At 49.9% G+C, this 24,889-nt stretch overlaps 1 protein-coding gene across 3 annotated transcripts in view; it reads right to left on the reverse strand.

Annotated features, from left to right (window-relative positions):
• The window catches only part of EEF2K (eukaryotic elongation factor 2 kinase), a 62,606-nt gene that overhangs the window by 12,686 nt on the left and 25,031 nt on the right, over positions 1-24,889 (reverse strand). For all 3 annotated transcript variants that reach the window (XM_034988077.1, XM_034988078.1, XM_034988079.1), the window contains 13 exons: positions 19,449-19,549; positions 15,960-16,020; positions 13,930-13,967; positions 13,385-13,556; positions 9,833-9,982; positions 9,366-9,498; positions 8,975-9,102; positions 8,048-8,249; positions 5,975-6,042; positions 2,522-2,599; positions 1,600-1,662; positions 397-531; positions 52-240 (listed from right to left, as the gene is read on the reverse strand). In XM_034988077.1, coding sequence (XP_034843968.1) covers positions 52-240; positions 397-531; positions 1,600-1,662; positions 2,522-2,599; positions 5,975-6,042; positions 8,048-8,249; positions 8,975-9,102; positions 9,366-9,498; positions 9,833-9,982; positions 13,385-13,556; positions 13,930-13,967; positions 15,960-16,020; positions 19,449-19,549 — 1,518 coding nt within the window. The remainder of the gene's footprint in view (positions 1-51; positions 241-396; positions 532-1,599; positions 1,663-2,521; positions 2,600-5,974; positions 6,043-8,047; positions 8,250-8,974; positions 9,103-9,365; positions 9,499-9,832; positions 9,983-13,384; positions 13,557-13,929; positions 13,968-15,959; positions 16,021-19,448; positions 19,550-24,889) is intronic.

The raw sequence follows: 24,889 nt of genomic DNA on the forward strand, positions 1-24,889 counted from the left end.
GGAGGATGATGACCGAACCCCTGTCATGGCTGGGCCCCTGCCACCCCTCACCTTCAGAGAGACGTCGGCCAGGATGTGGTGGGGCAGCTGTGAGCACATGAGCCCCAGGCCCACGATGGCCTCCAGCTCGCCCAGGTCAGCTGCGTGCTCCAGGTGGAAGACAGCCGACTTGCGGTCCCACTCCTCGTCCTTCTCACAGAAGCGCCCGCCCTCGTGGTAGCGCACCATGGCCAGATGCACCTGCCGCACAGACTTGGGTGTTGGCCCGGCTGCCTGGGCAGCTGCACCCCCCGGGCCACCCAGCCAGCCTGCAGGAGGAAGCGATTAGTGGAGCAGAAGCGTGGGCCGGGCTCTGAGTCAGTGGCAAGAGGGCTCTGAGATGGGCATTGCTGGTACCTTCCCCAGGATGGACTTCCCGATTTTCTTCTCAAGGTCCAGAGCATTAAGCCTCTGCACTTCCAGGGCCACGGCGGAAGGTCTCGGCAGGTGGAAGCGGGAGGGGTTGAGGAGATTCCATTTCTCCACGCAGACCTGCAGGAGAGAACGGGGCCCGGTTTACGGGCCAGGGAATGAGAGGCAGGAGCGCAGGTGCCGTCACCAGCGGCCGGCCGCTCCTACTGCACAAACCAGGCTAGCAAGCTGCAGGGAGCAAACCCTTAAGGTGTCAAATTTTCTTGGACAAACACGGCTCCATTTCTAACCCCTCAAATCCTGCCAATTTGTGGGCGCTGAGGGAATGTCATAGCACAAAGGCCAGCAGAAGTACTGTGGCAGTTCAAAGTGTTTCTCTCTCATTTATTGAGCAGGCTCTGGTTGGGGAGGTTGGGCCCTAAGCTGCCCCCTTGGCCTGTGACCCATACAAAGCACCAGAAAAGTTTGACTTCAGGCCCTGCAGCAAATCCACTCCGCTTGCTTCTGTGCATCAACAGGATGCTTTGGGGAATGGGTTTTGAAAACACAACATGTTCCCAGCTGAAGACACTCTCTTCCAAAGGTCCTTGCAGGACAGAGCCAGGTAGCTGCGTGTCCATGTGCACTAAACATCTTGCCGTGCACACGGCATCCCCCATGACAAAGATGGGCCCGGCCCAGAATGTCAGCAGCACCACGGCTGAACCACCCTGCTCCACACCATGCTGAGACCTCGTCCCATGCGGTAAATAAAGAGCGCATGGTGTAGATGATCTGCATAGAAACACTTGCCAGCGAACCCGGGGAAAGCTGCTTAAGATCTCGGTTTTCTCATACGCAAAATGGGGATGAATAACGTTAGCCTGTCTCATCAGGTGGTTGCAACAAGTTAACAAATGCTCTGAGGTTATATGGGCATTACTTTGACATGTGAGCTGTGGTCCTTATAACCTGCCCTACCAGGACGGGCTATCCTGCTCTTCTCTATTCCTCTCCTCAGATGCCCCAGGGCTCCGCCCAAGCCAGGGGATCAAAAAGCATTTGCCAAGAGGACTGGCTCCTCTGCAAAATCTTCCTTTAGCTGGTGTGTGAGGCGCCTGGGCAGGCAGCAGTGACGGCAGAGAGGAGCTGCGGAGGCTGGAGAAGGCAAGCACACAGCCATGACAAGGATGCCTTGGGGCGCATTACCCGTCCGGAGCTGCCCAGGCTGTCTTCGTCTGACTCGTACCTCCGGTTACCGTTTGAGTGGCCCTGAGGGAGGAGGAGGACAGGATGAGCCATGGAGCGGCTTTCCCTCCCAAGAACCGGTCCCCACCTCCCCTCCAGGGGAAACCTCTTAGGGGACAGGCCCAGCCCCCCTCGCCATCCCCCACCCCCGCCAGGGGACCCTCCTCCTAAGGGACAGGCCTGTCCCCTAGGAAGGGCAGCTGGACTCTCGTGTGCCAAGCAGAGAGGATGCTGGGTTACAAGCAGGACCGATGTGCTGGTGTGCCCACAACCTTGCCCTCACCCTCTCTGTGTGCACAGATGGAAATGACTCAAAGGCACAGGATCGTGGCAGACGAGCTCCAAGAAAACCTCCTTCCTCTTACCAAAGCTCCCGTGACAGGCTTACTTGCAGTAACAAAGCTGAGACCAAAGGGTTGCCAGCAAGACTGGTGCGAAGGCTCAGACTCAACTCTGGCACACGGCAAAACCTCTACGTGGAAGACACTGCCGAAGCCACCCTCACCAGGATGCTGCTGGGTTCCCTTGGAAACCTGTCCTCCCCAGGGACGCCAGAATACCACGTGTGGAGCTGGACCCTCCCACCTACTCTAGCACCATTCCGACCTATTACCCAATAACCAGAGGTTCCAGCTTCGCCGTAAGAGTTGTCCAACATTTTCAACCTTGTCTAATCCCCCATACTTGACCCCTTACTAAACTTTCAGTCCACGTTATCCTGTTTTATTTTGTGCCCTGCATTTATTTTTATCTGAAATCATCTCATGTATCCATTTACCTATTATGTTCTCAAGACCCACTCACGTTTCCCCCCCACCTTTCCACCCTCCTGGACAACGAGGCAATAGAACACTCTGGTCTCATTTCCTTGGGGGTTCCTTACATGTTCGCGGGGCTCTGGGTCATCCAGATCACCCCGCTTCTCACTGGGGTATCCACTGTCTCCACTGTTTTCGGAGTCCTGTGGAGAGAAGATGGTCCTAGGGGTCTCAGTGGTCCTGAGTGGTGGTGACTTCCGGACATCCCAGCCATTTGCTCTCTCCCCTTTGTCCTGTCACCTCAATTAACATTCTCTTCCCCCTGCCCTTGCTGGTTGGGTGACAAGGGAGCAGTACAAAATAGTGGCAGAGAGCTTGGGCTCTGGAGCCAGACTGTCCGGGCTCGAGTCTGAGCTTTGTGGGCCCTGGGTAGCAGTTTCCTCAGCCACGGGATTCATATAGCACCTATATCCAAGGATGAGGATGAAGTGAGGTGTTAGCCACTGTGGATCACAGGAAGTGCTATTATTAAGAGTAGTTCACCCATTTCACAAGCAGAAAAACAAAGGCTGGTTTATGAGCTATGACCCACAGACACAACTGTAGCACTGAGAGCAATATTTACTACAATGAAGTCCTCTGCCAAAACCATGACATATTTTTTATTCTTCTACATAGTTCAGAATCTCTAAAACTTCAGTCATTTGTCTACAGCGTCCGGTTCTGGCTGTATCTGCATGTCACCGGCATCACTATTCAGCTCATACTTTTACGTTTCTGTCTTCGTTCTACTAAGAAGTATTTCAAACACGCCAATAAGAACGGAAAATACTAAAATGAACTCCCATACACCTATCACCCGGCTTTGTCAGCTCCTGACATTAGGCCTTAGTTACTTCAGATCTTTTATTTTTAAAGATTGATTGATTATTTGAGAGAGAGAGAGAACAAGTGGAAGGGGCAGAGGGAGAGGAAGAGAGTCCCAAGCAGACTCTGTGCTGAGCACAGAGCTCGACCCGAGGCTTGATCCCATGACCCGGAGATCACGACCCGAGCTGATATCAAGAGCCCGACACTCAACCGACTGAGCCACCCAGGCTCCCCTAGATCTTTTATTTTTATTTTATTTTTTTTTAATTTTTAATTTTTTCTAAGATTTTATTTATTTATTTGACAGAGAGAGACACAGCGAGAGAGGGAACACAAGCGGGGGGAGTGGGAGAGGGAGAAGCAGGCTTCCCGCCGAGCAGGGAGCCCGATGTGGGACTCGATCCCGGGACTCCAGGATCATGACCTGAGCCGAAGGCAGTCGCTTAACCGACTGAGCCACCCAGGTGCCCTAGATCTTTTATTTTTAAAAGAAATTAAAACATTACTGTTAAAATCTAGATCTCTTGTGTGCCCCTCCCTACCGTATCTCTTTCCTACTCCAGGTAAAACCACTTTTGTGAATTCATATTTATTATTTCTCTATAGATAAGCCATTTTTTTTTTTACTGAAATAAACACATATTTAAAAGAAGTTTGGTGTCACCAGTATTAATGGATCCCTCTCCTAGACAGGCGGGAGCCATGCAAACATACACAGAGGAATCCTTAGCCTCTGGTCTGGCCAGGGATCCCGCACCCCGAGGAGCTGCATATCCTAAAAAGGCCCTGCCCTTGTGTCTAGAAGCACTATGGACTTCTCTTCTATCTCCCCCAAGGCTTTTGTTCTGTGTGAACTGAAGGCTATTCTGGTTTCTTTTTTAAAAAATATTTCAAGGGGCACCTGGGTGGCTCAGTCGTTAAGCGTCTGCCTTCTGCTCAGGTCATGGTCCCCGGGTCCTGGGATCGAGCCCCGCATTGGGCTCCCTGCTCCGCGGGAAGCCTACTTCTCCCTCTCCCACTTCCCCTGCTTGTGTTCCCTCTCTCGCTGTGTCTCTCTCTGTCAAATAAATAAATAAAATCTTTAAAAAAAAATTTCAGGTGGCGCAGATGGTTAAGCATTTGCCTTCAGTTCAGGTCATGATCCTAGGGTCCTGGGATCAAGCTCCATGTCGGGCTCCCTGCTCAGCTGGGGGTCTGCTTCTCCCTCTCCCTCTGCCTCTCCCCTTGGTTGTGCTTTGTCTCTCTCTCTTTCAAATAAATAAATAAAATCTTTAAAAAAAATACTTCAATTTTAAAAATTGAGATATAAGATACTCGATTGAAGTGTTTGGTGTGCTGAGTGAAAGGCTGTTTTTGAAAATGGAGGGCAGGCCATACCCAGAAGCTCCTGGTACCCAGCTCCTTACACCCTCTCCATTACACGACCTTGGGCCCCTCCTCCCACCCTTTGGACTGAATCCCAAGCTGAGCAATAGAGAGCTCACTCATACCCCAGCTCTGTACTTCCCAGCTCTGGGACCCCAGGCGAGGCAGCCAACCTTTCCAAACCTGTTTCCTCATCTGAGAAATGGGGGGAATACCCACTCCAAGGTGGAGAAAAGAAGCAAAGTACAGCAGTACAGAGAGTGGGTTTGAGGCCAGATGGCCTGGATTTGAACCGTGACTCCATCACTGAGTGACTGTGAGCAAGTGGCTGAACCTTTCTGTGCCTCAGTGTCCCCATTTCTAAATCAGGATCATGAGAGCATTGCCCAGGCAGCTTCTGAGATCAGGGCTAAGGAGCAGGTGGCTGAGGGACAGATGGGAGACAGGCTTTTCACCTTACGAATCTTCTGGACCTTTCCCTTTTCAACCATGAGAATGTGTGAGCTATTCTGAAATTCTAAAATTTATTCTAAGTCTAGACTGAAATCTACTATAAACGGAATAAAAAATGATATCTACCTCATAGGTTGTTGAGGCTTAAAGGAGAGTATCTATCAAGCTCTTAAAATAGCGTCTGCCCATAGGGACAATTCCATAATGTCAGCTCCTCTTATTTTTTTCTTCCACTCGAAAACTCTGAAAAGCAGTCACGAGTGAACTTGAACCTCTGGAGCAATCCCAGGGTTCAGCTTCAAGTGCACCTGAAGTCTGTGCAAGGGTGACCTCTCTGCAAAGTCTGTTTTTAAAATTCCTAGGGGTTTTTATTTTGACACCGTAATATAAGTTTGCGTGAATGCAAATGTGATGCCTTCAGCTTCCTACCACAGATCAGTCAGAGGCTGCTGGAAACCGGTCCTGTTTATCCAGCCTGAGAGCATCACATCGGATTGTGCTGTAAGTTACTCGTCTGAAACCCAGGATAGCTCCCTCCCCCAGGACAGCTATCCACACGCATGTGGCCAGACCAGCCCAGGGCTGAGCTCGCTCGGCATTTACCAGAAGGTTGCACTGTTGCTAATTTGGATTCCCTTTTAGAATCCAAGTTAGAGGGGCACACAAGAGATCTAACCATCTCTGGGAACTGCGACGGAGCCAGCTCTTCCCAGAGGACACCACTGCCCGGGGCAGGAGGCTGAGAGTTATCTGCATTCCTCTGGGCCCCCTGGCAGTGCCCGGAGTAGACCTGGGCTGTCCACCTCTGGGTCTGAGAATTCAGCCTTGGTCCTGACTGGGAGTGAGTCCATTGCTCCCAGCCCTGCTCTCTTGGTCCCTCTCCAGCTTACCCGGTGGTTGTCCAGATGGTCGTGTTCTCGGGGTGCCATGTTGTCAAGGTCGCTGAACACAGGCCATTCTGGGCAAGAGAAAACAGAGATAATGCACCAGCTCCATCAGGAGAACTGTTTAAAAGACCAGCTACAGCCTAGAGCTGAATTCACCAGCCACCAGGCCTTTTTTCATTTTAAATTTTTTTTAAGAAGGTGCAAAAATGGGAAAAGAATGTTGTCAGTGCCTGGGGGGGCTACAGTGCTTCCTCACGAACTTATTCAGAGTTGGGGTGCCTGGATGGCTCAGTCGGTTAAGTGTCCAACTCTTGGTTTCAGCTCAGGTAATAATCTCAACGTCATGAGATCAAGCTCCGTGTCAGGCTCCTCACTTAGCAGAGTCTGCTTGGGACTCTCTCTCCCTCTGCCTCTCCCCTCTGCTCTCTCTCTCTAAAATAAATAAATAAATCTCAAAAAAAAACAAAAAACAAAAACCACCTTATTCATGGTTTGCCACTTGCTAGCTGTTGGAAATGGAGGGCAGGCCATACCCAGAAGCTCCTGGTAGCCAGCTCCTTACACCCTCCCCATTACACGACCTTGGGCCTGTAAGGGTAGTCCTGAGCAGGTAACTTAACCTCTGTGCCTCCTCGAAGTTGTAATGTAAATATACTCGTGCAATGTGCTTAGAAGCACACGGACCTGGGCCATGGTTGGCCTTCAATGAGGTGCAGGTGTGAAGGAACAACAACCATCTGTGTATTTGGGACCCAATGAGCACCTACAGGTTGGGGAAGCCTCAGATGGCTTAAAAACCAACCACCTCCCTCCTGGTGGTTCCCAGTTTCTATCTCCCGCCCTGAGCTTCCACAGCCAAATCTGGCTTGTTTCCTTTTTTATGTGGTTCTTAATCATGTTTTTTCCATTTTAAAGTGGTTGAAAAATTTAAAAGAGTAGTATCTTGAGATATTGGAAAATTACATGAAATATAAAATGCAGTGTCTAGGGGTGCCTGGGTGGCTCAGTCGGTTAAGCGGTTGCCTTCGGCCAGGTCATGATCCCAGGGTCCTGGGATCGAGCCCCGCATCGGGCTCCCTGCTCGGTGGGGAGCCTGCTTCTCCCTCTCCCTCTGCCTGCCTCTCTGCCTACTTGTTCTATCTCTCTCTCTCTGTCAAATAAATAAATAAAATCTTTAAAAATAAATAAATAAAATGCAGTGTCTTTATTGGAACAAGGCCCTACCTATTCATTTGAGTGCTGTCTATGGCCATGTTCATGCTACTAATGCGGAAACCATATGTCTCACAAAATCTAAAAAATTTACCCTCTGGCCTTCTAAGAAAAGTCTGTCAAATCCTGTTTCAAACTATACCCAAGGTCTTCTAAGTGGAAATGTCTAAAAGGCTTGACATTTGACACTAAAATCTTCCTCTTCTGCTCCTCTGTGGACTGCCCCAGCTGCATAAACGGCCCTTGAAGTTCTTCAGATCAAAACCCTGGAGAGTCATCTTTGCCTACCCTCTTTCCTGCAGACCCCACGTCCGCATCATCAGCCAACTCTGTCACTTCAGCTTTGGGAATAAGGATTCCGTTTTCCTCCTCTGACCTATTCATATGATGTTCATTAATTTCCTAATGTTGAACAACTCTCAGATGCCAACTCTCATATTTGATTATGACAGAGTATTTTTTTAGGATACTACTGGTTTTTGTTCATACTTTATTTAGAATTTCTGTATTGTGTATTTATTTATAAGTGAGGTTGGAATGTAGGTTTTCTTTTTTTGTTGTTTTGTTAAATTTTGGTATAAAGGTTTTGCTAGTTTCAGAAAACACACTGAAAAATGTTACCTTGTTTTCTAAAATAGGGGTTGTTTTATTTATTTATTTTTTTTAGGGGTTGTTTTAATAGCATTCGGATGACTTGTGTCTTGAAAATTTATTCAGTGAACTCACTCGTAAAACCATCTGGGCCATGACCCTTTTTGGTTAGCATATCTGATTTCCTAACGTAAGTGAAAGCCAGTTTAGCAGTGTTCTTTCTGGTGCCTGTCCCCTCCAAGTATGATGACCAGGGACCAAAACATCACTCACGGAGGTGGTCCAGTTTCTGGCTGTGTGGTGTGGCCGAAGACGGGGAGGAAGGGAGAGAGTCAAAGGTCACATCACTCATGTTCTCATCTCCAGAGTTCTCTGAAAGGCGAAGGAGCAGGGGGGGGCGACTCCCAGAGAGGGTTCTTACTCGGGGGCTCCCACATTTTTCCTCTGTCCCCCTCAAGATGGTCTTGGCCGATTGCTGGAGAATTAACAGGGACATCTGTGTTACATAGGAGCCCTCTGGGGAGTGAAGGACTCTTTTAGTAGCATGTTGTTCACCTGAACCCTGAGGCCATTTCAGTCCATAGCTCCCATACATACCTGTTTAGGGACTAGCAAGAAATCTAAAAATAATCAGTGGGGGGTTAACCCGAAGGCCTCTAAAAAGGGGCATCTGGCACAGAAGCTCAAAGCCAGCCAGCATTCCCAAAGTGCTGACCATACTCTACAGCCCTGAGCTGGGGAATACCTGACACCATACATCCAGAATCCCAAGCTGGTCTTTGCCAAACGTCTCTTTTATCTGATCAAGGTAATGGCAGAGGGGGTGGGCACATCCTGGACATAGCAAGGTGCCTGAAGAGCCAGGTCCAAGTCTAGTCCAGCCATTTGTCAACACGCCACACAAATACACATACCACACACCTCTCTCACTCACTCTACACATTTGGTCTCCTCACTCTGATCAGAATAGGTCCGATCAAGTAGACCCCAGTTACTGTGTTAGTGGGGACACTTGGAAGGGCTTTGTGCACTGATCTGGGAGGAATGAGGGGCACAGATGGGGCTGAGATCCTTTGGGCCCTGAAACTCTTCACGTAAGCATCACAGGGCCTAGGCTGCCATCACAGAGAAGCATGGCTTACTGGCCTGGCAGTGGAAGGGCCCCCGGTCCCTCTGAGCAGGTTCCCACTGGGCACCCACCAGCAGCTTGGTGTTCTGATTCACGGCGTCCCTCTCTCTTGGCGAGAGGTCAAAGGGAGCGAGGCCCATGCTCTTGCAAATCCGGTTGCAGGCATGAGAGTAGAAGAAGAGCGCCATCCCCCGGACACCTGCAGACAGAGCAGGGGAGTCTGGAGCATTGACTTGCTTTGTGACAGGGGCAGGGCAGCGCTGGGCACCATAAATATGGCAAGGGCAGGCATCGAATATGCTGAAGTGGCGGGTGTCAGGCGTCCCAAGCTTCCATCCCCACCATCTTGGAAAAGCCAACCTACCACCTCAGCTGGTCTCCCTGGGTATACGAAGAGCTGGGAGATTTGCGGGGCAGAGGGAGTGTGGTCTCCATGGAAACGAGCTGGCTTTCCCCACCTACCTAGGTTGCCATCTCCAAAGTCAGTGCCCTTCTCGGTGTGGATCTGCGGGTCAGTGTAGAGGTCGCCCACACCCTGGATGTCTACCACAATCAGCTGATGCCCGGAACGCTCAAATGTGAAGTGGCTGAAGGCCTGGGGGAGGGGCAGGGGGGAGACAGGAAGAGTAAGGTGACCGACTGCAAAAGACCAGGCTGTAGTCTGCATGGACACAGGTCAGCCACCACTGAGGGGCTGCAACACCCCAGCTCTGCCCACGGTGGGGCCTTTCCCTGCAAGGAGAGGTTGTAGAGGGGAAAGGGTAAAGGGAGGAACCCTGTTTAATCCTGCAGGGATGTTAGGTCTGCTCACAGAAGCTGGCTGGGTGGTCCCGTTTCAGAATCTACTTCAGGGGGGCTCCATGAGGCTTGAGGACCCTCTACGGGTGAGACCTCACACCCACAGGGACCCTCCCCTTCAGGGGCCTCACCTGTGGTGTCAGGCGCATGTTGTCATCACGAACAAAGCCTGAGTTGGAGTTGTACTTGATGTACTTGCCCTCGATATAGTGCTCCAGGTGGAAGAGAGGCTTGCCAGGTCTGTCCTTCAGCTCCACCACGCACATCTGCATGATGTCCACCTGGTGGGAGCGGAGCAGGTCAGGCAGGAGCCCGGCAGCACTCACCTCCGATGGCAGATCGGAGCAAAGGACTTAGGAGAAGCCAGCCTGCCCGGGCTCCCATCCTGGCTCCATCAGTTATCAGCTCTTTGCAGCTAAAACTGCCAACTGTCCCCAGAATCCACTCTCCCCTTTCCTTTTGAGAATGAAAACCCCTGTGATGGCCTAAATGCGTCTCCCCAAAACTCCTGTTAACATCCTAACCCTCAAAGGTGATGATGTTAGGTGGGGCCTTTGGGGAGGGGATTAGTTCATGAGGGAGGAGCCCTCATGAATGGGATTAGTGCCCGGATAAAGCTGACCACACAGAGCTCCTTCTCTAGGTCCGCCATGTGAGGACACAGCAAGAAGACACCGACTAAGGAACCAGGGGAGGGACCTCACCAGAATGTGACCATGCCAGCACCTTGATTTTGGACTTCTCAGCCTCCAAAATTGTAAGCAATAGATTTCTGTTGTTTGTAAGTTGCCCAGTCCATGGTATTTTGTTAGAGCAGCCCAGAGGGACTAAGACAACCCCCATGTGAGTTCTAACAGGATGCACAGCCATCCAACAATGACATGGCTTGGCTTCCCTGGCGGCTAGGTGCAGCCATGTGACCAAGCCTGGCCAATGGGAAGTGAGCAGCAGTGACCATGGCAACCCAGCCTGCCCCCTCCTCCTCTGGCCAACCCCAGGCTGTAGAGCCGACATCTGCCAGTGAGGCCAACCTGGCACTCAGAGGAAGGCAGAGCAGCAAGGCCGAAGGAACCAGGCTTCTGGATGCCTTAAGGAGGCATGGCACCAGCCCACCGAGAACCGCCCCCCCCACCAAAGCAGGACAGTCAGATGAGAGAGAAAGAAACCATGTTGCGTTAGAACACGTTTATGGGTCTGTATGCTAAGCACCTTAGCCCGTGCCTTGCACTAATACACTGAATATGGACCAACTGTGCCTCAGTTTCCTCACCTGTGGAATGGGGAATCTCACATTTAGTGTGAGGATGAAATCTGGTGATACGTGAAAGAGTCCGTCAACATTTGCTGATGCTCATATTACTAGTAGACACAACTCTAGAGCAGTAGCCACCAGACTAGAAAGGGTGGTTCTCTCTCTGCAATGGGGAGTTATGGGGGAACTTAGACTCTCCTTGCTGAATTTTTTACCAAGCACATGTTTCATCTATACGCAGAGGGAAATGTGTAAGTCCTTTGAATGGTTTGTAAAGTGGGGCTGGCAAGACCTGAGACACTACCCACGGCACCCCATCCCCCTCAACAAGACCCACAATAGAAGGATCCAGGTCTGGGTTTCCCAAGGAAACAACCATCCAAGGAATTGTCTGGTGACCCAGCTGCAGAGGATGAAGAGGCCCCGAGCTGAGAACTGCCCCAAACGTGGCCTCAGTTCCAAGAACCCACCCAAGGGGAAGGAGCAGCTGGTTCTCAGAGGTTCCCACCCCCAAATACTGGCTCTATCCCTATAAGGAAACCTATGGCGGGGCCACCTGATTGGCCAATGGGCTCACTGGGAGAAAAGAAGCTGCAGGGGTGCAGCCAGCAAGGGATGACCAGCTCCTCCCCAAACAGGTACACTCCTTTCCCTTCATCAGTTCCACCAAGCACAGTAGTTACTGAGCACCCAGGCACTGTGATACAGAGTGACCAAGGCATAAAATCCCTGCTCCTGGCGGAGGGAGGCAACCAGAATATTAACTACAGGAACAAGACTCTTTTGGATGGCGCTAACTGCTCCAAGCAAAACAAACTAGAACTGGGGGCGCCTGGGTGGCTCAGTCGTTAAGCGTCTGCCTTCGGCTCAGGTCATGATCCCAGGGTCCTGGGATCGAGCCCTGCGTCGGGCTCCCTGCTCTGCGGGAAGCCTGCTTCTCCCTCTCCCACTCCCCCTGTTTGTGTTCCCGCTCTCACTATCTGTCAAATAAATAAATAAAATCTTAAAAAAAAAAGAAAAGAAAAGAAACTAGAACTGACAGAATGACCTGACAGAGGACAGCAGTGGGAGGGCTCCTTCATTTAGGATAGCCTGGGGTGGCCTTGCTAAACAGGTGACATATGAGCTGAGACCTGAACTGTGAGAAGGAACTCATCATGCAAGGATGGGGCTGGGGTTGGGGCGGTGGGGTGGGGTGGGGAACGACAACAATGATACAGGCCGGGGGCACAGCCAGAGCAAAGGTCCTGAGGCAGGAACAAGCTTAGGGAGGAAGAGAAAGGAGGCCAGGATGATATGAAGCAAATTATTGAGGAGGTCATAGACCCCACGGGTGGGGACTGTAGCTTCTCGGGTCTACCCCAAGTGCACTTAATCAAGGGCCACGCAAACAAGAGGTGCTCGATAAATTCTGCTGGTTTCTTGGAGGTGCGGCTCTCCCGAGGCATCCAGGAGAGAGTATCATGTTATCGCGTAGGTGTTCAAAAAGTGGGAAAGCTGAGCTGTGAATCTGGGCAGGGCAGAGACACGGAGGGCTGTTTCTCAAATGCCCACAGGCAACAGGAAACTCTGCTTGGCCCGGGGTCACTAAACAACCTGGGGGCTCAACTGAAGGAGCCAACTGGGCAGGGGCCTGGAACGCCTGGCTTTGAGCCCTGGCTCCTTTCCTGCCTGTTGGGGCAGGTCACTTAACCCCTTTGAGCCTGGGGCTCCCCAGGGGCAGACACGCTATCCGTTCTCCCCTCCCTCTGCTTTTTCTGGGTGCCACCAATCTCAGTCTGCACAGTCTGGGGGAAGGACCCACATTGCTTCCTCTAAGGGTGAGCACAAGGCCCAAGGCCTGCCCAATCTGCATATTCCCTCCCCTGGCTATTGTGATTGGCTCAGCCACAGGCACCTGACCTAATCAGAGCCAATGAAACCCAGTTCTGAGACTTTCATTGGAACTTCCGGGAAAACAGGTGTTGTCCTGCCACCAAGGTTTCTGAAAAGACAGGAAGTGAGCCTGCAGCTGCTTGCAGCCCACACGCCATCAACACCAAGGCTAGAGCTGGGGAAGATTTTCAACAACCTGTTTGGTCCTGGATCCAGCCGTACCTGTGGCCAGCGCTATTTCTCAGTTACATGAGGCAATAAATTCCTCTTTAGCGCGAAGCCCATTTGAGCACGTTTCTAACATTTGCAAACAAAAATCCTGACTAACAGATCCCATCTGTAAATGGGATCAAAACATTCTAACCTCAAACAACCTCAGAGCTCTGTTTTTAGGAATAAACGACTCTTTGCATATAGTGGATCGTGCTCAATAGATGACGGCTGTTACTAGCTGCTGTTAAGACCATGAAGGGGACCTGTGACTGGCGTCACTGTTGCCTTTGTGTCCAGTCTCCGTCCCTTGTGTGGGGAGGGGGCAGGGAGGGGTGCCACACACCTGCTTGGGGGGCTTGTGCCGATTATACTCCTCTCCCCAGAGCTTGGCCTCCATCTGTAGACGCACATCCTCAAAGTACACGTCCCTGTCCACGGACTCGATGTAGTGCTTTGCCACGTAGTTGGAGGCCCCCTTCCACTGCTGAGTGTGCAGGAAGTTGGAGAGCTTCTTCCTGGGGTGGAGGGGTAGATAGCAGAGGGCCTGCCTGGGCACTTGGGTCCACCAGGAACCCAGCCTGACCCACTGCATCCTTCAAAGAGCTGGGAAGAAGCTTAAGGGACACTGTTAAAGGTCTCTTATCCCACATCTTTTGGCCTCCAAACACCAGAGTGGAGGTTAGTGGGATGCTCCATGTTCTCCCTGAGCCCATCCCCACAGGCAGGGCAAACATGTGGTCTGATGGAGCCCAAACAGAGAGATGCTTGGCCTACAAGAAGCAGAGGCCGCTGTCTCGGTTTCTCGGCCAGAAATGTTGCAATGCCCCAGCTCTTAGGAGCCCCGGGGAGTCTGGGCAGGGCCCCTGAGAGCCAGGCTGAGTCACTTACGTCCTGAAGCACTCCCTCATCGCTCCACGGCCGAAGGGCTGAAAGACACCATACAGAGGGTTATCAGGCCCCATGCCCCACCCAGAAGCAGTCCTGAGTCAGGAAGAGATTCTCCCCTTGGACATCACCCACCAAATGGGTGCCTGGACCTCATCTCAATCCTAAAATTCCTGAGACCTCCCTCCGTCACCCCAGCACTAAAGCCTGACCGAACTTTTAGCCTTGGAGGCTTTGGAATGACAAGATCACCCTCCCCCCACCCTGGCTGAGAAGAACCCCAAGGGGGTGGAGATGTTATGGGGGTAACCATGCATGTCAAAGAATGTTTTTGCAGCCCTGCTTTTCTGTTTCCTATAACAGAAAAAGAATGGAGGGGAGCTTGGGTGGCTCAGTCACTTAAGCTTCCGACTCTTGATTTCAGCTCAGGCCATGGTCTCAGGGTTGTGGGATCGAGCCCCATGTCTGGCTCTACACTCAACAGAGTCTGATTGTCCCTCTCCCACTGTCCCTCCCCACCCCTCTCTCTCCAATAAATAAATAAAATCTTAAAAAAAAAAAAAGAAAAGAAAAGGAGTGGAAACAGCCTATTTGTCCATCAACAGTATAATGGATAAATCAATCAGGTCTACTCACTCAATGGGATACTATACAGCAACGAGAATGAATATATTCTGATGTTCTACTATTCTATATTATTCTATATATTACAGGGCTAGCAAAACCAAGTACGAATGTCACAGACAAAATGCTGAGCAGAAGAAGTCATACTCAAAAGAATACATACGGCACGCCTCCATTTATAGGAAGAACACAAATAGGTTAACTACTCCAAGATGATAGATCCCGGGTTGGTACTTACCCCTGGGGGAACGGAGCAGTGACGGGGCGGGGGAGGGGGAGCTTCAGGGGGCCACTGGTTGTACGGAGAGTTCACTTTGTGAAACTCATCAAGCCATACCCTTTTCTTTTCTTTTTTTTAAAAAAATTTTTTTTTAAAGATTTTATTTATTTATTCATGAGAGACAGAGAGAGAGAGAGAGAGAGGCAGAGGGAGAAGCAGGCTCCCAAGGAGTAGGGAGCCCGACGCGGGACTCGATCCCAGGACCCTGGGATCATGACCTGAGCTGAAGGCAGACGCTTAACCATCTGAGCCACCCAGGCGCCCCAAGCCATACCCTTTTCTGAGGGTGTGATACACGAAGAAAAAAAAAGTTTCGCACAACCACCCTCCCTCTGACAATGCAGGAAGTGCTCCATTTTCTAGTCTATTCCTTTTTTTCTCACCCCCCAAAAGGATGATTGCGAGCCACTGAATCCCTCTTATGGCTCAGGTTTAGGTGGTGACCTGCTATTTTTAAAAACCGATATACGCATTTACAGTCAACTGATTTTTGACAAGAGTGCCAAGGATCATCTTTTGATGTATGATAAACATATAAAATGTCCAGAATAGGTAAGCCTACAGAGACAAGGGGTAAATTAGTGGTTGTTTAGGGCTGGGGGAGACGAGGGGATTGGGGATTGGCTGCTGGTGGGTAAGTACGGGGTTTCTTTTGGAGATGGTGAAATGTTCTGGAATCGAGCATGGTGATAGTTGCACAACTCTGTGACTATACCAAAAATCACCAAACCCATACGCCTCAAACAGGTATGTTGTATGGTGTATGAATTACATCTCAATAAAACTAGGGCACCTGGGTGGCTCAGTCGGTTGAGCCTCTGTCTTTGGCTCAGGTCATGATCCCAGGATCCTGGGATCGAGTCCCGCACTGGGCTCCCTCCTGCTCAGTGGGGCATCTGCTTCTCCCTCCGCGCCTCCCCCCTGCTCGTGATCTCTCTCATGCTTTCTCTCTCTCAAATTAAAAAAAAAAAAACTATTATAAAAAATAAAATAAATACACAATAATATAAACATAACGCCCCAAAGTTAAAACAATTAAGTGAGTGTGAAGGGGAGGGAACAGGGACAGAAGTCTGCTCAAGAAGAATCTGCACTCAGCCCTGTCCCCACAGGGCTGTGGATGGCTCACCTGCGACGCCATCTTGATCAGAACTTCATCTTCCAGCCACTCCCCGGTGACAGCATTGTACCTGCAGAGAAGCCACCCCAGGGCACAGCATCTGTAACATGATCCTCTCACCCAGTGGCTAAAAGTGGAAGCCTTTTCCTGGCTTCCTGCTGCCCTTGGGATCAAGACCACTTTACCCACAGGCCCAGCTGACCTCCTGGGTTGGGTCTGTGGACGCTCTCCCCCCCCCCCCCGGCCCCCCCCCCCCCCCCCCCGGACTGTAACTCCACAAACCAGGCCCGTGTCTGTCTTCTTCACTGCAGAGCCTGGTGCATGTGGAAGCTTAACACACGCATGTTGGATGAACGACTGAATAAATAAATATCCTTATTTTAACCAGTCTTCACAACAAATGGCGTGTCCCAGGTCAGGAGACGGCAGTGCCCTCGATCTTGCCGGGCACCTGTGTGAGGCCCAGCACAAGTAGCTGGGCTTGTGTCCTGGTGCAGGAAGGGGTAGGGGAGGCCCTGCCTCTGAGTCCAGCCGAGGAAGGGGCTGCTGGAGGACACCCAAGGCAGAGTGAGACAGAGAACGTTCTAGAACATTTCCATCTCTCCTTTCTCAGGAATCTTCCCAGAGCAAATCTGGCCCTAGACCTGGCCTCAAACAGATTTGCCTGGTAGAGAGAGCTCCTCAGCTCAGTAAATCCCTAAATTCTAAAACCTCCCCTAGGGCTGAGGTGTTCTTAGTGTTAGCAGAGGCCTCCATGGCCCACCCTTCGGCGGGATGGACTCCAGACGGCTCCCAGCTCGGTGAGAACAGGCTTCTCAGAGCCTGAAACCTCTATGTGGAAAGACAAGCAGAGGCCTGGCAGGTAACCTCCCCCAGGCCGGGGGCAGGGATGCCGGCCAGAGCTGCAACTCGCCCGCAACCAGCCCATAACAAGTCCGGTGTTCAATATATAACAGCAACGATTATTATTATTACTATGTAAAGACCAAGGTAAAGGAAAAGAGTCTACCCTCGCTTCCAAATAAGACTGAAAGCTGAGAGGCACCTTGAGGTCGAGGGACAGGGGAGATATGGGACGTCAGATGGATCTTATTTGTCCTTCAAAACCACTGACCCCATACGGGTCAGAGTTGCTCCACGTCACTGAGCCTTCACTATCTGCAGGGCGTTTAAACAGATCTCTTCAATTAACCTTTGCAGCAGCTCTGTGAGACTGGTACAATTACGGTGCCCACTTTCCAGCTTGGGGAAACTGAGGCCCAGAGAGGTGAGTAACTTGCCCGAGAGCCAGGATGCAGACCCAGGTCAGTTGCAACCAGAGCCTTGCTCCTAGCCAGCCTGGGTACCATCCATGTGAATGGGAAATCTGTCTCAACAAAGGGGTGGCCTGCACCACCAGAAACAGAGGAGGAAGACTTCCGGTTTAGAAATTTTCTGGTGATTCTAGCCATGGAAGTCTGAGCTCTCTCTGCCAGCAGCCGCTTCAGTTAGGAAATAGTTTGGCTTGGTCCCTGGACCCCACAGAGCCGGCTCAGCATGGGGGGGGGTCTGCTTCCCCAGGGGCTTCCCTGGGTCGCCTAGTGTCCTCAGCCTGCAGGCCATGTGTCACCAACCAGTCACCATGCTGGCCTTAGAGGCAGGGAGGAAGAGAGTCCATACCCTGCCCTATAAGGGGTCCCCTTAGCTGCTAGCACGGCCCCCAGGGCCTGCTAGGATGTGGGCCTCCAGTAGTGGGGAGGGGGTGCATGCCACGCTCTGAGCCATTTCCTCACAGGCAGGAGCAGGGACACGTGCAGAAAGGTGTAGAAAGCTACACCTTTTCTGCCTGCCTAGCATCTGGTCTCTCTTCTTTCAGTAACAGCACCCCGATTTCCCTTTGGGGAACCACCATGCTCCATTCTCAGAATATGTGGACTGGGTGGAAGTGATGCCCAGCACCTTCTGGCTTGGGGTATGTGATCCAGACATGGCCAATCAAAGCAAAGCTCCCTGGCACCTGACTGGTTCCGAGAGGGGCATATAACCGAAGCCAGACCAATGATATTCCGTTATGGAACTTTTGTTTAAAACTATTTGAGAAGGAGGGCGCCTGGGTGGCTCAGTTGGTTGGGCGACTGCCTTTGGCTCAGGTCATGATCCTGGAGTCCCTGGATCGAGTCCCGCATCAGGCTCCCTGCTCGGCGGGGAGTCTGCTTCTCCCTCTCCCGCTCCTCCCTCTTGTGCTCTCTCTCTCTCTCTGACTCTCTCTCTCAAATAAATCAAATCTTAAAAAAAAAAAAAAGAATTAAAAAAAAAACTATTTGAGAAGGAAAAGACCCTCTTCTATTGGGTGAAATGAAATGTGGGGCTCTCAGGGGCATCTGGGCCACTGATACAAGAGAGTCTAATCTGAGGTCAAAGCCCAAAGTGTCCTTGGAGCATCTAGAACCAGCCGTACCTGAAGCCCACACGTGTAAGTGAAACATTCGCTTCTATGCTTAACACTGTGAATTGGGTTTCTGTCACCTGCATTTGAAACAGAGTTCTGACTAATTGAAAGACACTGAACTGAGAGTCAGAAAGTTAGCTTATTAACTACCCGGGTAACCCCGGGCAAACCTCTATCTCCCCTGGGGCAATTATGGGACCTCAGGGTGTTGGCTTAGAGGATGCAGACTGGAGAGGTCTACAGAGGTCACAGGACAGGGGGATAGACTCCAGGATAGGTCCAAGAGCCCTCTAATATTATGCACAAAATTAGACATATGTGTGCAACTTTCTGGGATGGCCCTCATCAGACTCTCAAGAGTGGCCCCTAATACTTGACATGATTCCTACTTCAGGCTTTTTTAACGAATACACACACTTAGAGGCTTCAAACGGTGCCTGTCACATGGATTCAATACACAAGCGCTTCATCATAGTTATCCTCGGTGGTGGTATTCTGTGGTTTTTGCTATATTCTCGTTCTTCTTAAACCCCCTGAAATAACTCCTCCCCCTCTATCTTTTCAAATAGGAACTCTAGACGCTCATAGCTCCATTTTGTGAATCTTCCTGGGGCCAAGGCATCAAAAAGCTCACATGCTATCTCCAGGTGTTCTCTCTCCCTTTGGTGGCAACTGTAGGGGCCACGTGGTGAGACAGTGGAACCACAAGATGGGAGAAGCCTGGATCCCTGAGCGGCCCCCAAGGGTCCCTGGGCTCTCACCCAACTTCACTCAAGTGAGAAGAACACCATTGCTGCACTGAGCTGCTGCAGTATTTGTTACTGCAGCATGGTTCAGCCCTGCGTGACGAATAGGTACGTTAGAGGACCGCCCTGAGGAGTCAAGGAGATCTTGCGCAGCGCCTGAAGCATGCATAGATGCTCAAATGTTGGCAGATACTATTATTATTCCCTTCTCCTTGACCTCCACAGGTACTTAGGCCTCACTGATTATGAGCAGAAGCAGGACCCATACCCCCAAGGACTCCTTGAGACCTGGGGCCATACGGCACCCCCAGACAACCTGCCGACCTGTGACGCGTGGCACATTCCGTGGCTATATCCTCCAGGTGGAACTCAGCCCAGGGGTCAGGCATGTGTTTGGCCTTCTCGATTGCATGCTTCCAAGCTTCCTGCAAAAGGCAAAGGGAAATGTTAGACCAGGGTCTGTGGGGTAGTGCTGCCCCCAGCCTCCTCCTGCCCCGTGATTTCCCATGTGTCTCCCAGCTCTGGGGAGGCAGACAACGTCAGTGAGAGAGAAATACTCCCATCAATTATCATTTCAGAAACAAAGTTCCCCAAAGACCCTTTTTGTTCTCACATGGGCACAGCCTTCCTGTGGGCAGAAGTGACATATCTTAACTATGAAACCAAAGAAACGTAATACACATAAGAAAGCATATTTTATTTTTTTTTTTTTAAGATTTTATTTATTTATTTGACAGAGAGAGACACAGAGAGAGAGGGAACACAAGCAGGGGGAGAGGGAGAAGCAGGCTTCCTGCTGAGCAGGGAGCCCGATGTGGGGCTCAATCCCAGGACCCTGGGATCATGACCTGAGCCAAAGGCAGATGCTTAACAACTGAGCCACCCAGGCACCCAGGAAAGCATATTTTAAAGATTCATTTATTTTGTGGAGGTTGGGGCAGAGGGAGAGGGAGAGAATCTCAAGCAGACTCCCAGCTCTGTAGGGGAGCCCAACTCCTGGCTCCATCCCAGGACCCTGAGATCATGACCCGTGCTGAAATCAAGAGTTGGATGCTTAACCGACTGAGCCACCTGGGCACCCCCAGACTGGCAAACATTTTAATGACTGTTCATAACTAGTGCTGGCTGGGATGTGGGGAAACAGGTGCTCTCCCATAGGGTCAATGGGTGTAAACCTCCTCCAAAGGCAACCTGGCAATGTACTGAGATAAAAAATGTGAATTCCTGTATTCTGACCCAGAAATTTTACATCTAGAAACGTATGCTAGAGAAATACACGAATCTGCAAACATATATATAGAAGAGGCATCGTTGTGTGCAAAACTGAATTCAGCCCAAATGCCCATCTATGGAGACTGGTTGAATATATTTTGATTATATCCGTTTAAAATGCTAAGGAGCTCTTCCAAAAGACTGCGCTTACTCTATTAGTGGGAATTCTGGACCCTATCCGAGCCAACATCACCTTTTTGTAAATATTGTATAAATCATAAATATGCCCAATTTTATTGCCCTAAATGAAAATCATAGACAACACAACCTTCCTAAACTCAGAATATCTCCAACCGTGCCAAAGATATTATTGTCTTTACGTTAACAGAGCCCTAAATTCTGGGCTCAGAGATTAGGAACAGATTCCCATGAGACATTTCAAGGTCCTGGGGACGCAGGAATATTCATCGTGCAGAACTGCCTTGCCCATTTCAGGCTTTTAGCATCCATGCCCTCTACCTTCTCAATGCCTTAGTGCCCCTGCATCATTGTGGGAACCAAAAATAGCCCCCCAAACTTTCAAAACCTATTGAGAACCAGGGCTTTTGGGTACTCACTGGGAAAGATGACCAAGGCATGTTATGGAGATTAGGCTGATGCTCAACAGTATCATCACCCAACCCCATTTCTTGTTTTTAAAAGCTCATTTTATTGCTTTTATAATCCCAAGGTGGAATCTGTCCCTGTCCCCTCCCAACACTCCTCCACCCACACTGAGTCACAAGCTCTTCCTGCTCTTTTCCTAAAGAACTCGAACCTCTGCCCTGTAGCCTCTTGCAGGATCAGTGAGGCCAGAACTCCTTTCCAGGCCAGAGGCCTGAGCCACGGGGAGGTGGCTGGATGGGGGCGCTGAACACTGGGGGTGGCAGGCCTGCAGCAATTCCAGACCTCCTCACACGCCATCAGGATCCCTCAGCCACCAGGACTAGCTCTGTAGGAGCCCAGCTTCCCAAGCGTGCCCCCGGCTTGAGCCTCAGCCTCACAGCTGGGATCCTGCTCAGAGGAGAAAAGGCAGAGCAACTGAGCTTTCTGAGAAACACACACACACGGTTCACACAGGCTAGGGCTTCCTCACTGGGGCTTGGATTCCAATCTCTGCGAAGCCCAAAAATAAAGCCCAGAATTTCTTTCTTCCAATGTGGAAGCGAATTCACGCTTAATGAAAACATTCAGAAAAGAGAGAAGACAAAATTCAAACCTGCCACACACCCCCCACCCAGAGCAAGGATCATCAATGCTTTGGACTTGTTCTTTTCCAGATCCTTCCTGTGCGTTATTTGTACGACTGGAATCACATTATAAAAATAATTTACAGTCTTTTGGGAGAGTGGGCCCATGGGGCTTGGTACTTTAAATATAGTGATCTTGATTATTTTCCTGACTCCAAATGTATGATCTGCTTACTGTAAAAAACAGCGAACACTACAGCATGTGAAGTAGAAAGTGAAAGTACTTTCTGACTCATTGCTCTGAAAACCACAGCTGACGGCTGATGGAGAGTCTCTGTAAATTTGTTCCTCTGCATTTGTTAACACACAGGAATATAGCATCAGGCTGGGTTGATGTGTTCTGCTCTGCACCTTACTTTTCTCCACTTAACACGGGGCCTTGGATATCCTTCCATGTCATATGTACAGCCAGGCTGGGTTGACCCCATTTTCCTTCTGCAGTTGTAAGACATACAATTGTATAAATGTACCTTAAGGTATTCTCTAACCTTGGTTGATGGATATTTGGATTCTCTCCAATAATCCCTAGTACAGGCAGTTCTGAAGTGAACACCCTCGTATGTAAACCCTTATGCAACTGTGCGAGATCTTGGTAGGACATATTTCTTGGAAGTGTAATTGCTGGATCACATTTAAAATGTACAAATTTGGAGTGCTCCTCCAAAAAATTTCTCCTAAATGACACTCCAAGGGACAGAGAACACATGACTTAAATATTTTTTTATTTTAGTTTTTTTAAAGATATTTTTCTTTGAGAGAGAGAGAGCTCGCTTGCATGCACAAGGCGGGGGAGGGGTAGAGGGAGAGAATCTTCAAGCAGACTCCCCACTGAGTGGAGTCCCAACACGGGGCTGGATCCCACGACCCAACAGATCATGACCTGAGCCAAAACCAAGAGTCTGATGCTCAACCGACTGAGCCACCCAGGTGCCCCCCCTCACTTATATTTTTAAACACAAACATGACATCATGATTTACAAGTCAGCTGGAACACCTAACTCACTACTGACGTCACCGTTCACCTGTGGTTCTCTACAGTTAGACTTTGAGCTTGTCACCAATTTTTCCCTGTTATAAATAACCGGGCCACCGACATGTTTATAACTAAAACAGTTCATGAAGCTCCGTACTTAAAAAAAAAAAAAAGTACCACTGTCTCCTCTCCTACTCCAGCAGCCGTGAACAGCAGAGACAGACTCTGACCCCAGCCTGTCCGGGGACCTGCAGTGTTCTGAGCCTGCTGGGGGCGATGGACACGTGGCTCTCCCACTGCACTCTCAACCAGTGACTCAAACACTCCCTGACTCCCCCCCCCCCCATTCAGTGAGGAGTATCAACAGAAACTGCCTCCTGGCCGGAGGCTGTGCTCCACCTGAAAAAAAAAAAATCAAGGAAAAAAGTATTTCCGAATTTGAGGGCGTGTTATTTCACAGGATCAAAATTAGCTTTTTGCCAAACCCAGAAAAGAATCGTGCCACGCCTTGTTGGCAATGGATGGGTTTAATGCAACGGACTTTTCTTTTAAAGCACAATATAAAAGGTCCTGGACGAAGATTCGTTCCCTGCACTCTGGTTCCCGCCCACAGCTGACTAACTGTGCGAACCTCCATTTCCTTGTTTACAAAAGACAATGAAGAATGTTTTGACTATTAGTGGCCAAACTTTTCTCCTGCCCCCACATCTGGGCTAGACGCATTCTCTCCCCCCCGCCCCAAGAAATAGGGGCTCACTGAGATAACATGCTCATTACAGCTCAACAACCCTGAAATGAGCTGCAAATCACTGGTGTACTGTTTTACCCATCAGGTTAAGAAAAACAGGTGTTTACACAGGCCTGAGAAGTATGGTGACTAACATAACATAGTAAAATAAAATTTAAAAAATATGTATCAAAAAAAAAAAAAAGAAGTGGGTCCTCTCCGACACTGAGGGGAGGGAAAGCAGGTTCTGTGACCTCTGACAGCCTTCTGGAGGTACTTTCACTGCCTTGTGACCCGGCCATCCTGATCACCTCCCCAGGTGTGCACAGGTGAATGGCCCAAGGATGGGTCTGTGCTTATAATGCTATATAACGCTCGGGCACTGCCAAAAACCTGCCTGTTCACAGGGAGAAGATTCTATACACTTGGTATAGCAGTATGAAGCCATTAAGAAGATCAAGATGTGGGGCGCCTGGGTAGCTCAGCTGGTTAAATGCCCAACTCTTGGTTTCAGCTTGGGTCATGATCTCAGGATCATGGGATGGAGCCCTGCATCAGGCTCGGTGCTCGACATGGGGTCTGCTTGGGATTCTCGGCCTCTCCCTCTGACCCTCCCCCCACTTGCATGCACTCTCTCTCTCTAAAATAAGTAATATCTTAAAAAAAAAAAAGATCAAGGTGAGGTGTGTTCGAGACACCTGGGTGGCTCAGTCAATTAAGCATCTGACTCTTGATATCTGCTCAGGTCTCGATCTCAGGGCTGTGAGTTCAAGCCCCACACTGGGCTCCACGCTTGGATTGGAGCCTACTTGAAAAAATCAAGGTGTTGGGCCACCTGGCTGGCTCAGTCGGAAAAGCAAGTGATTCTTCATCTTGGAGGTCATGAATTCAAGCCCCACATTGGGTACAGAGATTACTAAAATAAATAAATAAATAAAAAAGATCAAGGTATTGAATGGGCAATCTCTAAGACTTATTGTTTAGGGGGAAAAAGCAAATTGGTGAATAATGTAAACAGTATGACACCATTTACTGGTGGAGGAAACCCACAAATCAGCACTATGGATTTCTAAGGATGAGTGTCTGTACACATACACATAAGTGTATCTTTACGTATGAGCACATGAAAGAGGTCTGAAAAGTGCTTTATCCCAAATTAATATAAAATGGCTATCTCTGGGAATAGAAGGAGGATAAGAGGTTGGGCAAAGAGACTTCAGCTTTATGTTGTGTGTGTGTTTTTACTATGAGAAGATTAACATATTGAATAGCCTTCAGGTAATACACGGGTAAGTCAAAGTTAAAAAAGATCACTGGGTTTAGGTGATTCTTAAGACCCTGCTAGCTCTAATGTTCTCTAGTTCTAAAGATCTGAAAAAAATAAATAAATAAAATAAAATAGGGGTGCCTGGGTGGCTCAGTCCATTAAGCATCTGCCTCTGGCTCAGGTCATGATCTCGGGGTCCTGGGATCGAGCCCCTCCTTGGGCTCTGCACTCAGTGGGGAGTCTGATTCTCCCTCTCCCTCTGCCCCGCTCATGCTCTAATAAATAAATAAAATGTTT

The sequence above is a fragment of the Mirounga leonina genome, unplaced genomic scaffold (assembly GCF_011800145.1).
Source record: "Mirounga leonina isolate KUSES-001 unplaced genomic scaffold, KU_Mleo_1.0 Mir_448, whole genome shotgun sequence".
Taxonomy (NCBI): domain Eukaryota; kingdom Metazoa; phylum Chordata; class Mammalia; order Carnivora; family Phocidae; genus Mirounga; species Mirounga leonina.